This window comes from Alnus glutinosa, chromosome 3 (assembly GCF_958979055.1).
Source record: "Alnus glutinosa chromosome 3, dhAlnGlut1.1, whole genome shotgun sequence".
NCBI classification, from domain to species: domain Eukaryota; kingdom Viridiplantae; phylum Streptophyta; class Magnoliopsida; order Fagales; family Betulaceae; genus Alnus; species Alnus glutinosa.
In genome coordinates, this window is record NC_084888.1 from 36,535,078 (window position 1) to 36,549,286 (window position 14,209).

The 14,209-nt window shown below is 36.3% G+C and overlaps 2 protein-coding genes across 2 annotated transcripts; both read left to right on the forward strand.

Moving 5' to 3' along the window:
• Nucleotides 1–1,200: 1,200 nt before the first annotated feature.
• LOC133862277 (uncharacterized) lies at nucleotides 1,201–5,084 on the forward strand. The gene is made up of 5 exons (XM_062298043.1): nucleotides 1,201–1,465; nucleotides 1,772–1,867; nucleotides 1,986–2,066; nucleotides 3,977–4,178; nucleotides 4,594–5,084. Exons 1-5 carry the CDS (start codon nucleotides 1,433–1,435, stop codon nucleotides 4,959–4,961), a joined length of 780 nt encoding a protein of 259 aa, XP_062154027.1. The 5' UTR covers nucleotides 1,201–1,432; the 3' UTR covers nucleotides 4,962–5,084.
• A 3,244-nt stretch (nucleotides 5,085–8,328) lies between these two features.
• On the forward strand, nucleotides 8,329–13,445 carry LOC133862238 (probable zinc metalloprotease EGY2, chloroplastic). The gene is made up of 12 exons (XM_062298012.1): nucleotides 8,329–8,632; nucleotides 8,725–8,797; nucleotides 9,006–9,149; nucleotides 9,775–9,825; nucleotides 9,926–10,036; nucleotides 10,430–10,504; nucleotides 10,594–10,699; nucleotides 10,838–10,931; nucleotides 11,466–11,619; nucleotides 12,261–12,468; nucleotides 12,709–12,869; nucleotides 13,062–13,445. The coding sequence occupies exons 1-12, from the start codon at nucleotides 8,478–8,480 to the stop codon at nucleotides 13,308–13,310; spliced, it is 1,581 nt and encodes a 526-aa protein (XP_062153996.1). The 5' UTR covers nucleotides 8,329–8,477; the 3' UTR covers nucleotides 13,311–13,445.
• Nucleotides 13,446–14,209: the final 764 nt, after the last annotated feature.

Here is a 14,209-nt window from a genome sequence, read left to right on the forward strand (position 1 = left end):
GAAGTAGATGATGGTGTGGACTAATATGGAGACCCCGTTAGTCTGCACGTTTCCAGGCAGGTGGAACGACAGTAACTTTGTGGGGCTGTTGTTCCAGCTGGGCACACATGAAACTGATGGCACAGTCCCAACAATCAACCTCTTGATCCTTTCAGCTGGAGAATTGGACGAAATACCTTCATGGGTCAGATTCCTAGGACATTTCAATACTTCTAATGAATCCCAAAAACCTTGTTTCAATAGACTACTTGGAGAACTCATGGTGAACTATTCATCCAAAAACAAAAAACTTCAGGGTGAACTGAACTCTTTAATTTCCACAGAATATAATGAGAATCTACTTCTGCTATAAATGGATGCTCAAGAAGCTCTTTAGCTGTCCATCTCTCCCTTGGATCCCTCCTCAAACACTAGCTCAGAAAGTCCTTGGCTTTCTCTGACGACCACCTTAGAATCTCCGGCACATCACCAGAAAATCCAGTCGGACCAGTCCTGTAAAGAGCTGAAACGGCGTTGAGGTGTTGTGGGTGTTTTTCCTTTGAAATGGTGTTAAATGTGTTTTTTCTTAAACGATATTAGGATTGGGCTTGTAACATAATCAAAAGATTTAATGAATGTTACACATTCATCTGGGTAGAAGAGTACTGAGACTTCATTTGAATTCTATAAATCTATCGGTAAATTTATAAAATAGATAAAGAGAGAGAGGTAAGTGATGAATGTATAATTTTTATTTTAAATAAAATAATACTATAAATTATATTTTTATTTCACAATATTGATGTAATAGTCTTAACTAATCTTTGGATCACACCATGTTAAAAAAAAAAATTCAATGATTAATTGGGCCTACTATATTACCATTATGAAATAAAAATATAATATATATTATTTAAAAAAATAATATATATATATATTGTTTATATTTAAAAATTAAAATTTTTTTCCTCATATTTTGGAGCCACACAAGTGATAAGCTTTTCGCATATTTTTTTAATAGCTTAATATATATATATATATATGACTTTTAAAATTTGATTTGTAAGATTTTCCACAGATTAAATTTATGTAAGATGTATTGAGTCGGCCCTGCTGAATGAGAAATGACGAAGGGTTTCTCAAAAAAAAAAAAAAAAAAAATGACGAAGGGCATCATTGAGTTGGTAAATTCTAAATGAAGCTACATGGGTATTGGAAATTCGAAATTTCATGCTCTCTAACGCTGACACGTACATATAATAAGCATTGACCAGGTTGATTGCGTGACAAAGAGAATGGATGTGGTGTTTCTGCTGATTATAAAGGCACAGAGCCAGGGACGGAGAGAGGGAGAGATTGTGCATGTGTGTATGGGTGTTTAGGGTTTAGCAATTGCAAAATAGTAGAAAGGCCTCGTTTTTTTAAGGCAGAGAGAGAGAGAGAGAGAGTAGCAATGGCTCCACGAAGAAGACCCAGGGCTAGTAAGGTTGTTACCCTTTTCCGAGCTTATACTCACGCTTTGTCGACTTTTTTTTCTTCTTCTTTCGGTTTTATTTCAAATGGGTTATCTGCTACCCTCAGCGTTTCTTATACCTTCCCAAGTTCAAACCTTTTCTTTAAATTGTTTTCTTAGCAAGTTTTTGCTTTCTCAAACTATTTTCTGATTGGCATTTTTCGTTACAGAAAGTCACATGTTGATGTTGATTAGCTATTTTCTCACACTTCCCCATTCTTTTCTCACTTACGTTGTTTCTTTTTATTTTGTTTTTCTTTCTTTGCATCTATTTTGCAGAATTCACGAATGGATGCAGCCCTTGATGCTATGCGTCCGTTGGGATATTCTGAGAAATTTGTTCGGGAAATGGTCAAAGAGCTCCTGAAAGAGGAGGTAAATTATCCGCCCTCCCTCCCTCCCTCTCTCTCTCTCTCTCTCTTCGTTTGTTAAAAAGCATGGACATTTCTGGGTTTTTGGTTGTGTTTGACATTGATAAGGTGGGTTGATTCAGCTTTATGGAAAAGACGGTTGGTTCTTCATTGAACATGATTCTTACAAGGTTCTACTTGATCACATCTTTCAGAAAGAGGAGGTAAATTATCTACTGTTCTGTGCTGAGGTTGTTATAGATTTCTTATGTGCTTGGCTTTTTGTTGGGAAGTAGATATACAGGATGGATTTTGGTTTCTGATAAAAGTAGGAAAAAGAAAAGAAGTTGGCAATCTGAACTTTGTCTTTTAGTAGTTCAATGGTTGGGTTATTGAAGACTTCGGCTTAAATTAGCCTCTGATACGTATGTGGCTCAACTGAGAATAGAACTTAAAAAAAATCTAAAGAAGCTAAGATTAGGCAAACGCGTTTTGTAATAAAAACAGCAGGAAATATGTTCCCCGTTCTCATCCTCGAAAACATGTTTCCAGACAGAAAAGTGGACACTAATTCAATCAGGTATTGAGTTTCCAAGTCCTAATGCCCCCATAGGCAACGATGAAGAAATTCATTTTAACGAGGTCATAGGCAAATTGCCTAATGCCCCATTTAATATCGATGTCCATTCCTGTCTCTCCATCATATTTTTGGATAAGTATTCCTGTCTCTCCATCATTCCAGCAATGAAACTCTTACCCCGGGTTTGTTTGCCAAGAAAATGAGACAGTAAAAAGGTAAATGATTGAATCATTTGGATCTTCCCCTGTTTGCCAAACAAATTTTAAGATTTCAATTATTTGTGAAAACATTTTTTATTATTAGTTTCCCGCATTTCCAAGTCGAAACTTTAGTGCACAGTTTTCATGTTTTAAAGGTGGGACTTTAGGGACTTGGATTACTACCATGAGCCTGTATTATATTGCTTTCTGGCTGTTGAGTTATAAGAGTTGCTAGGAATTTCCAGTTGAGTGTATGTAGGGCTGTAATCGAGCAGAGTATTGAATGTTCAAATTCGGTTCATTTTATTTTTTTCGGGCGCGAGACGAGCTTATCACCAAGCAAGATAATATGTTCAAGTTTAGTTCATTTATTTTTCTAATGAACTCGAACTTGTTCACGAGCTACTCCATTAAATTATTCATTACATATATAAAGTAAATGTCTTTAATTTTTTTTTTCATAAATTTATGTTAATTATTAATTATTTAATCATTGTTAAGATTTATTATTTGAGTAATTAGATAAATTAACTCGAATTTTAAACAATTTATCTCGAGCCTATATGTTTGTCTAATAGTATGTAATATACATTCATTACACACATATACATGCACACAAACCCACTCATATACACACAAACACACATATATCTATATCAAAATTCACAATTACAATAATTCAAGCTATATCTATTAAATTAAGAAGATAATTCATTTTTATCTTTTTAGATATTTAACATGTTCTCGTTACAAATTAAAAATAATTAAAATGAAATTATATGAGTTTGGTTAATTTAATAAATGAACCTAAATTTTTATTTAAGCTATGTTCGTTTAATAAATAAACTGGTTTCGAGCCGAGCCCGAGCTTATTTGTGATTAGCTCTGTTCGTTTACAACCCTAAGTTAAGTGTATGGCATTTCTGTGTTGTATTCCTGTGTCCTGAACTTTAGGGTCTACTTACAAAAATGTAGTTTATTATGTTCTTGGACTGAACTGTAGAGTCTACGATACCATCTGATGTCTATTATGCTCTCGAACTGAAACATTCTGCTGTTACATTAGTGCTGAGCTGCTTTGCATTCATAAGTAATGGTCCTTCCCCTATGTGCTGTTATTCTCGTATTATCCTATTTATTGTGGTAGTTGTTTAACTCTTGTGCTACTGATTTTGTGCTTTTTGCTTGTGGTCCTGCTACTCTTGATATTAAAATTTGGCTTGAACTTTGGCGTAAAGTAATTTATTAAACAAATATAATCACGATGTGAATCCAAACATTGAATTTCAAAATTATGAATATAATTGATGGAATTGCCTACTTGTGCACGCATAAATATGTATATTCTCTTTAGAATGATTCTTTACAAGATGATGCAAGATGTGGAGATAATATCAAGATACCAGCTGCTGGGCCCTCAACCTCAAGGGAAGTCATTCTTGGATCCTGTTCAAATCCAGTGGCTACATGCACTACGAGGCAGACCAATGAGGCTTTAGATTCTATGTCACAGACTAGTGAAGTTCTGGACATTGTATCACTGACCAATGATCTTGGTAATCAACTTCCAAATTATTTCTCATAATTTAAATTTGTCAGCTTAAGTTGTTAGAATAAGTCGTGATTTAACATAATTTTAGAGCAAAAGTTTTGAATTCGGACATTGTCCCATCATTTACCCCCATTTCATTTAAAATTTTCTTGTGTTGGGCCTCTCTTCTTGAGGTAGAGTTTATGCCCACATACGAGGGAGAGTATTATAATATAAATTAAATGATTAAATTCATTACTTCCTATCATCATCTTAAACTTTTAGGATAAGTGGTGATTTAACAGATAAAATGCTTTAAATTCAACACAACACCCTTTTGGGCAATAGAATGAAAAAAGATTTGTATTTAAACATCCATATAATTTCTATAATTTCTATTTTCATTGCCATTGTATATATTGTATGCGCTTGTTATGCAGATGGTAAGGAACGATCCCCACCAGCAGAAGGAGAAGAAAGGGGCTGGAAAGACATTGAGTTGGGGCAGAATTCTGGAGAAGAGCATATGGATAATGTAACTAGAAACAATGACAAAGATTCTGGTAGCAGTAAACTTCTTGTGAACACTCTTATCTGCTCTCTTCCTGATGTTCACTGCCCACATCCGGTGGATGTTCTCCCAGCCCGAAGGCGTAGACCTTGCTATGGATGGATCAGCAGCGACGATGAGCAAGATCTTGTGCGCCTACCACAAGCGCCATTACAGGAAATTGCGAAGTTTTTCACTCGGATGGATGTGCCAAGAAAGCGCAAGACAAGGTGGGACGTTAGGCCTGAAGATATGTGAAGTGTTGTTTTCTCTTTCAATTGTGTTTACGTATGACCACGAAACAAGGTGACACTTGTCGATCATGACTAGCAATTTATGCTAGATGCATTATGAATATATTCTATACTACGTACATATAAATTGTTGATGCTTCCTCTAGTAGCTCTCCAAGGTGAAGAAAAATGTATGCTTTGCTAGTCAGTTTGATCCAAATTGGGTCTTTGAAGTACAAGTATGTTTTAATCCCCGATATCAGCATTCAGCACCAAGGGGATGAAGTAAAAGATTATCTCCAGTCCTGCAACCCACAAAACCAGCAGAATTGCTTTAGAATCTATAACACCCTATTCTTATATTGAGAAGTGGCATTGTTGATATTGAGTGGGTAAATTACAAAGGCACATGTGGTTGTAAATTACACATTAGTTCTTTACTAAATGAAATTAAACTTTATAAGTGATTTAAAAGAACTTTAAATTAGCTAGTTATTTTGGAGTGACAGTGCAGATGTGACCAATACTTTTTTTAGATCATTATAAATGGTATTAGAGCAGCCTAGTCATGTCATGTTGTACTGGAGCATTGCATGACGTGGTCCTAACAAGGACGTCAGGGATTTAATGGAGGAGATTGTAACACTTCAGTCTCACATTGGAAAGATTAATATCTCACATTGAGTGGGTAGATTATAAAGGCATTCATGGTGTTAAGTCTCACATTATTCCATTATTAGGTAAGATTGGGCTTTAGATTATAGGAAGTTCTAAATTGGTAAGTTCTTTGAAAATAATAACTTAGACGTTGTTAGCGCTTTTCTTACGTCGTTACCACTAATATTCTGGGACAGAAACGCTAGTATCTGAATAGCCCTTTAATGAACCGGAACAAGATTGGTTTAGCTAGTAGTCACATTGCTGTGTGTTGTAGCAACAAACTAAAAGGTGGATTTGCTTTTCCCACCCACGAATTCATTTAAGGATCAAGTAGCAAAACTCATATCCGAAACTAAGATCTTATTAGTAAATTAGTAAACTTGATGGCACCCGGTAACATGACTAGCCTAAGTTTTTCATTATATCTATATACAAACCGAAAGGGCACTCAGGAATATAAAATCCAGCAAGAACCCAAAATACTTATAAAGGTTACACATTCCAATCTAAGTTACCTATCAGCATGAATAATATAGGAACCGTATTCAGTTTGATTGATAAATTGGTCATACAAATTCAATGATAGATTTGAAACTTAATTGTATGGAGATGAGTAAGAAAAGTGTATGAGATGTATGTGTATCATTTCTCGATATTTTATTAGAAATGGGACGGAGGAAATCATTTAATTATAAAATAAACTTTAAAGATCGATTTGATTAAATTTTTGAACCTTAAAAGCTGAAACCTTTTCCCTTTTAGTAAAGTAAAAACAATATGAAACTTCTAGAAATCTCGTCTCTCCCTTTACATCTCTAGTGACTTTTCTCTTTGTGAATGTCTGATTCCTCCTAATGAGTGCCGATCAGAGAGGAAGGAAGAGTTCAGTCTCCACCCTCCTTTTTTTTTTTTTGTTTGCAACTTGAAAGCTAAGTTTACTGTGAATACGCTCCCTCTGCCTTCAACATGCCCCCTCTCCACCTTCACCGACCCTAAATCCACCTATCGCCTACCCCATTTGCTTTGAGTGCACCTCACACGTTGCCCCTTTGTTTTGGCTTCCACCACAAATTTTTGGCTTCCTTGCTCCATCTCACTCGGACCTCCGCAGTTAATATCCCTCCTTTGTTTCTATAGACTTCTAGATCTAACTACAAATTCAAATGCAGTATCTCATGTGCCTTCATCGTCGAGTACCTTCCTCGCCGAACATTGAGGTGGTGCTCCGCCTCAGTAGCTCTAGTCCAGTCACTTACTCTCTCCCATGCTGTGGTTTTCAAATTTGCTTCCCATTTCTTGGTTGGGCTATTCATTTGCATCATTCCAAAAAGAGGGTTGCTACACATGCACCCCTCATCCATCCTTCATCCTTCATCCTCCATTTACAATAAAAAAAAATTGATTTTAAGCAAAAGAGGTGGACAAAGAAGGATGAGGGGAGGATTTTATTGTATTGCACTGGTTATATTGTTTTTTTTTTTTTTTTTTTAATTTTTTTTTATGTGTTTCTCCATCCTGTTTTCCTTCATTCCTTGTACTTACTTAAAATATATATATATATATATATATATATATATATATATATATATATATAATAAAAAGGACGACCTTTTTTTTTAGATACATGAAAAAACAGAATTACAACAAGAATGAAAAACAACAAAAATAAGGGCTGGGCAATCCGAAATTTAAACTAAGAACGAAAGTATGCGGGGGCAATGCAACTGAAGATGCGAGCCTAATAATTCGTAACACGGATGCCAAAAATCGAGGCCACCAGTTAAGATGGTATAAGATGTATAAAGAGTCCGAAAAACTTAAACACCGATACAGGGATAAACAGAGAAGCTCAAAACAAAACACAACAACAAAAAAAAGGAAAATAACCAACAACAGAGGTCCGTATGAGGGGAGGGGAGTGGGAGCCACCTTTGGTGGCGCGTGAGAGCCACGCGCAGCTAGAGGTAGGCCTCTCGCCAGTGGGAGACGTTGGAGCTGCCAAAGAACGCCGCAAGTTGTGGTGGGGAGAGGCGGAAGGAGGAGACGTGGTTCACACGCGCCAGGAAGATCCTTGGCGCGTGCAGAAGACGCTCCGGCGAGAGGGCAACAAGGGGAGCATGAAGACCGTCGGTGGACTCAGAGGACGCCGGCGAACCCACTGGTGAGGTGCGCGTTGTGCGAAAATTGGCCAGGAAGAGTAGATCTAAGTTCTAAGATTTCGATCCAAAAAACCATCCAAAAAATGCACAAAATACGGTGGAAAGAGACGGGATAAACCGCTGAGCTCTGTGTTGAGAGCAGAGCAAGAAGATAAAGAGCCAAAAAAATATCCGGCATAATAGTAACCTCAAAAGAGGTGGAAGCTTTGGTGGGTTAGTTGGAACGAGAGAAAACTCTCAAGGGTTTTGGACGACTGGTCGGTTGGGCGGAGAGAAGAGAAGGATAGGAAGATGGGGTTGCAAGGAAGGGGGAGGAGGTGTCAGGAAAGGGAGAACGGAGGAATTTTTTTTCTGTTTTTTATAGGACGACCCTTCCTTGTTTCTAATCATAATGTACCTATCAAACAGCCACGTGGACTAAACGATATTTCTCACCATGCCCCGCTCATATCTACCGACTGTACACGTGTCTGTTCCCCATTAGTTGTCAAAGTTTCTCTTTTCGATTTCCGAAAAAAGAAAAGAAAATATCGTTACGTGGGTATTTAAGCAACGAACAAAAATTGCAGATAATTCATTTGCCTCCCTTGCTCTCTCCCTCTCACTGGATAAGCCTCAGAGACTCTTGAATCTTCTTCAATTTTGAGAAAAACCCTAACAAGTTAGAGCTTTCTATGGCGTTAGGGTTTCGATTGGTCTAAAGCTTTTCTTGCACTCCGAAAATGAATGTTCCGGCAACTTTTCGCGGGAATTTCGTTCCTATATCGCAGTGCAGCTCTTGTTGCGATCTTCGTTTTCAGCCGTACTTTGCTTCCTCGACTGGATCTCGGAGAAAACGGTGTCGTTGGAGCTCCTTGAAGTTGCACCAAGTTTCGAGGTAACTATATTGTGTAATTATATGCTTATCGGAAAGGATATCAAATTCGCATTTTGTTGTTTTTTGAATTTGGTTTGTATTGTTAAATTAAGACTTTGCGGGAAGCGAGAGATTGCTTGTAAAGCGACTGAGACACAGAGTGAACCAGATAGCAATGCCGATAAGGTACCTCTTTTTTGTATTGTTCTTATTTTTGGTTGCGGTTGGTTATATAATCATCTAGTTGCGAAATTCGATGCATTGCATAAGGATTTAATAATGGGTTTGTCTAAAAAAATTGGACATAGTAATTTACGTAATTTTCTGTTCTTGGTTCAGTAAAACAAAAGTGTTGTTTTCAACAGTGGTAATTGTTGGACTTTATCTGATATAGGAAAAAGAAGTGGATAATGATGAGGAAATGCCACATTCCACTTCTTCCTTTGTGCAAAATGACCCCCAGCCTGATTCTCGGCCTTTTGTTCCTGAACAAGTAAACATTAGTGATGAGGAAACTCCGGCTCAAGGTGGAGTCCAGGTACGTTTCTCTAATATATAGTATAATTGCTTCACTTATGGAATAGTCAAATTGCTATGTTTGCTTCTCGATCGGTATATATTGCATCCTCCAAGCAATTAGATGTCATATTCATAACCTTTCCCATTGACGGATGTGAAAAAAAAGAGCTTATTTTCCGTTTCGAATAATGCTTCTTTAAAGGGGGAAAGGGCAGAGAGGTTTTTAGCAATAATGACACCTGTTCACTGTGTATTTTAACTCCTATATGCACATTTGTACTTACCCTGCGTTCATGACTTATGTACTTTGGCATAAAATTAACTCTTTAAGGGTTCTTGAAAGACTGTAATTTTCCCATTAATTTCCAAAGAGAAATGTTAAACAAACTCCCAAGTTTACACTTTCAAATGCTTACTCCCTGACGTGGTAGTGAAAATCACCATTGGATTTTTACTGCTATGTTAGGGAGTAAGCATTTGAGAGTGTAAACTTGGGAGTTTGTGTAGCATTTCTCATTCCCAAATAGAAAAGGTTGTGCATTCAGGATTGGCTCTCATTGTAAGTTTTCCTTTACTTTCAGAAAGTTGTTTTGGTGAGCGTGGCACTCTGAAGCCTAATTGTATTAAGATTTTGTATGAAGCAGGATGTTGATAGTGTAGAAGTTGCGAGTGGATCACCTCTGCCAGGTGTGAAGGTGATTATGATTAAGTTCTGTAACATTTCCTGCATTAGAAAAGGCTTTTGTTATTTGACTCTCCCTTTTGACTTTTCTTTGGTAAAAAATTTCTGAACAGCCACAGCAACTGGATGAATTGATCACGATTCCGAAGGAAACAATTGAAATTCTTAAGAATCAAGTGTTTGGCTTTGATACATTTTTCGTGACAAGCCAGGATCCATACGAGGTGGGTTAATTACACAGCTTTGAACTCCACTCTCCCTTCCCTCCCATAATGGCAAGTTGGCAACTTCTGCTTGAAGGGAAGTTAAAAAGAAAATAAGAGGAAAAGAAAAAGAAAAAGAAAGAACTGAAGGGGGTTGCAACATGGATAAGGAACTTTACTTGATTGAAGTTCATATCAATGTTTTATTTGAGGTTAGGAATTCATTTTTGGAGTTATTTACCTCTTTCAAATACAATGGGAGGGAACCAAAGGATGATTATAACAAAATAGATGATAACGATTATTATTGCATTCATGTTATGCTCTTTCTATCCCTGGTAATTCTACATATCTTTTTTTTATTATGCCTAGCTTGAAATAAGCCTCCCCATCATATTGTGTTACTTTTGCTAGGGTGGAGTGTTGTTCAAAGGGAACCTGCGAGGGCAGGCTGCTAAAAGTTATGAAAAGATAGCAAAGAGATTGCAGGTATTTCTACCTGTGCTCATGTCATTTTACATTTATGAAGTTCTGATTGATTCTCTGTTCAACTCAATTTCCGCACCATCTATATTTAGGATAACTTTGGGGATCTATATAAGCTTTTTCTTCTGGTCAATCCTGAGGATGATAAACCGGTGGCAGTTGTAGTTCCACGAAAGACCTTGCAACCAGAGACAACTGGTAGTTATTCAGATCTTCCACTTAAATTACTTGTTCTATTTTGTCATAAGATTTTCCATTAGACACTAGGGAGCTGAACCAGTAACAGTCAGGCTTATGTAATATTTACTAAAATTGCTTTGATATTATGTTTTACAGCTGTCCCAGAGTGGTTTGCTGCTGGGGCCTTTGGACTGGTCACAGTGTTTACCTTACTGCTTCGGAATGTGCCTGCTTTGCAGTCCAGCATACTGTATGCAATCCATTTTTCTATGTTTTATATCATATTTTAAGTAAATATAAAGTATGGTTTGTTTTTTACCCTCAAATCAATGTCTCATTCTTGTTCCTTTTTCCATTTTAGGTAGTGATTTTTCTATTTTTATTGCACACCAATTATAATTTAGGGTATTAGTTTTTTTTTTTTTTTTTTTTTTTTAAAGTAAATAAATTTTTTCAGGAATGGTATTTCCAATATGACTGCTATGCGAATAGGTTGAGCGTAGTTTTTCATCTGAGAGGACAAATGACATCAATACTTCTTTGCTTATATTTTATCCTTTTTTGCAAGGACATTTCCTCCTCCTCTTTGCCATTATTGTTCTTGTTGATAAACAGTTTTTTTTTCTTTTTTCTTTGTTCTTTTTAATTGGAGAACTTTCATTTGATTATCTACTTATGAAAATTTTAATGGTGGATTCTGATCTGTTGCGTATATTTGAACTTAAGTCCACATTAGTTGTATATTGATTTTTTGACAGCAAAGGTTATAATATTAATGTCTCAGATCAACTTTTGACAATCTCGACTTGTTAAAGGACGGCCTACCTGGAGCATTGGTAACTGCACTTATCCTGGGGATACATGAACTCAGCCACATTTTAGTTGCAAAAAGCACTGGAATTAAGCTTGGGGTCCCTTACTTCGTTCCTAGTTGGCAGGTGATACATGTGCTTATCCTTTACTAATTCTTTTTCTTAAGATGAATCTTTTTATTTTATTTTTTTGCATTTAAGTTGGTGGATCTTTGTTTCTATCTCTTAATTAAGTGAGGTCTTCTAAGTCTGCACGGTGCAGTACCTTTATCCTATTTCTCGTGGCATGCTATTACTAGAAGCCAGTCCTACCAGGCTACCAAGCTGCATCCAGAAGCAACTTTATTGGACAATGACTTCTAACTGCTGCTAGATTGACTTTAAATGACCTAATTAGATCTTCTGGAACTGCTATTCTTCTATACCTAACAAAATTTGACTGCAGGATCCGATGTTACTTCTGATGATTAAATCTTGTCGCAAGTTGCAAGAAATGCGAAAGAGAGTTTGGACAATAGACAAATGATGTGATTTAACTTAACGTGTTTTCTGAATGGCTATATTGGTTGTTTTGAATTTTTCTGCTACCTGCTTTGATATATTTTTAGTTGTTTTATACAGCAAATTGGCCTCATTAGCACCGGGCAGATTGCAATTATATTGGCTATTAAGTTGTGCTTTCTCCAAAATACATGTATATTGCACGATATTGATTTCTGCTTGTGTAAAATGCATATTGAAAATCTAATGAGTTGTTTTGGTGGCAGATAGGCTCTTTTGGTGCCATTACAAGGATTATAAATATTGTATCTAAACGTGAAGATCTTCTAAAAGTTGCAACAGCAGGACCTTTAGCCGGGTTTTCACTTGGTCTTGTTCTTTTGCTTTTAGGGTTCATCCTACCACCTACAGATGGTATTGGTGTTGTTGTTGATGCTTCTGTATTGCATGAGTCATTTCTTGCCGGGGGTATTGGTAAGCACTTCATTCTAGACATATGTTGCATGCAGAGACTGTGTGAATGTATGCGTACATGTTAAATTGTGGGTTATAGTATCTCAATTTTTGTTTTGTTTACTCCTGAATATGCCAGCAATCACATTCATTTTTTCAAGACTTCCATGTGCATTCTATCTTTCAGTGATCATGTCATTCTTGGCTTCTGTTGCATTAATTTAGAGATACAAGACTTAGTGACTCCTGGTTCTTTTATAGCAAAGCTGCTTCTTGGCAATGTGCTTAAGGAAGGCACTCCCATATCTGTTAATCCCCTTGTAATATGGGCATGGGCTGGACTCCTTATTAATGCCATCAACAGCATCCCTGCTGGACAGCTTGATGGAGGGAGAATCAGTTTTGCCATATGGGGAAGAAAGGTATGCCATCTGTAAGTTAAATATAATTTTGAAGTGGAACCTTGAACTTTGAGCCTGGTTGTGCTACTGCCGCAAGTACACTTTCAGATGGCTAATAAGCTGGTCTAAGACCCTTGAAACATAATCTGCTATGGAAATTCAGATATAGAGGGTAAATAATTGCTATACTGATTAAATGTTTTCATATGACAGGCTTCAACTCGCTTCACAGCCGCCTCTATCGTGCTGCTTGGATTGTCATCACTGTTTAGTGATGTGGCATTTTATTGGGTAGCTCTGATATTCTTCTTACAAAGGGGGCCAATTGCTCCACTTTCTGAGGAAATAACTGATCCTGATGAAAAGTACGTTGCCCTTGGAATACTAGTTTTGGCTTTAGGTTTGCTAGTATGCTTACCATACCCGTTCCCCTTTACAGATGAAGCAATTACAAGTTTCTAGAAACACTTTCCGCATACACTCTAAAGTCTAAACCATCTGATAGAATTGAAAAACCATTTTGGTAGGACCTGTCTTAGAAAATTACTCAAATGTATTGGTTTCACATTAATAATATTTCAGAAAAGTATCTGTTAATGCTTTTTGGAAGACCCTTTTTTATTTTTTTACTTTTTGTTTGAAAAAATGTTTTTGTCGTGATATAAAAGTAAAATTAGTTTTGAGTATTGTGGTTTAGGTTATTTGTTAATGTTTTTGTTTTGAAAACATAAAACAAAAATGAGAAAGGAGAATGATTTAACAAACAAAACCTAATTAATTTATTTTTGAGTGCTTTGTGTTTTATGTTGTTTGTTAATGTTTATTTCTCTTCAATTTTGTCTGTCTTAAGCCATTGGGCGTATTGTGGTTATAAACATTGGTTAGAGGCTCTTCTCCGACCCCCCATATATATATATATATATATATATATATAGAGAGAGAGAGAGAGAGAGAGAGAGAGAGAGAGAGAGAGAGAGAGAGAGATTACAGATTGAGAAGGTTGTGGAGGTTGAAGAACGAGTTTGACATTTTTTATCCCCCAACCCCAAATAAAATATCACATTTTTATCTTACTTTAATCATGTGACATTGTCAATTAACCCTTAGATTAACTATTGTTTTTTTTTAAAAAGAAAAAAGAAAATAAGGGTTGATTGGCGGTGCTACATTAAAAAAGTGAAATAAAAATGTGATGTATAGCTTTAGTTAAAAAATAAAGAAATCAAATGTCCACTCAACTTTTGTCATGTCACTATAGTGAGACAAAAATAGGGTAGATAGCATTACTCTTATTTTATCTATTAAAAAAGTAATGTTATAAATTACAGTTTTTATCTCACAACTATCATGTGACAATTTTA

Excerpts from the sequence above, each read along its gene's own strand:
- LOC133862277 (XM_062298043.1), top strand. The coding sequence starts at position 1,433 with ATGGCTCCACGAAGAAGACCCAGGGCTAGTAAG. Across the intron at positions 1,466-1,771 it reads GAAGACCCAGGGCTAGTAAG|AATTCACGAATGGATGCAGC; the intron begins GTTGTTACCCTT and ends TCTATTTTGCAG. Across the intron at positions 4,179-4,593 it reads ATCACTGACCAATGATCTTG|ATGGTAAGGAACGATCCCCA; the intron begins GTAATCAACTTC and ends CTTGTTATGCAG.
- LOC133862238 (XM_062298012.1), top strand. The coding sequence starts at position 8,478 with ATGAATGTTCCGGCAACTTTTCGCGGGAATTTCGTTCCTATATCGCAG. Across the intron at positions 10,505-10,593 it reads AGATAGCAAAGAGATTGCAG|GATAACTTTGGGGATCTATA; the intron begins GTATTTCTACCT and ends ATCTATATTTAG. Across the intron at positions 12,870-13,061 it reads TTGCCATATGGGGAAGAAAG|GCTTCAACTCGCTTCACAGC; the intron begins GTATGCCATCTG and ends TTCATATGACAG.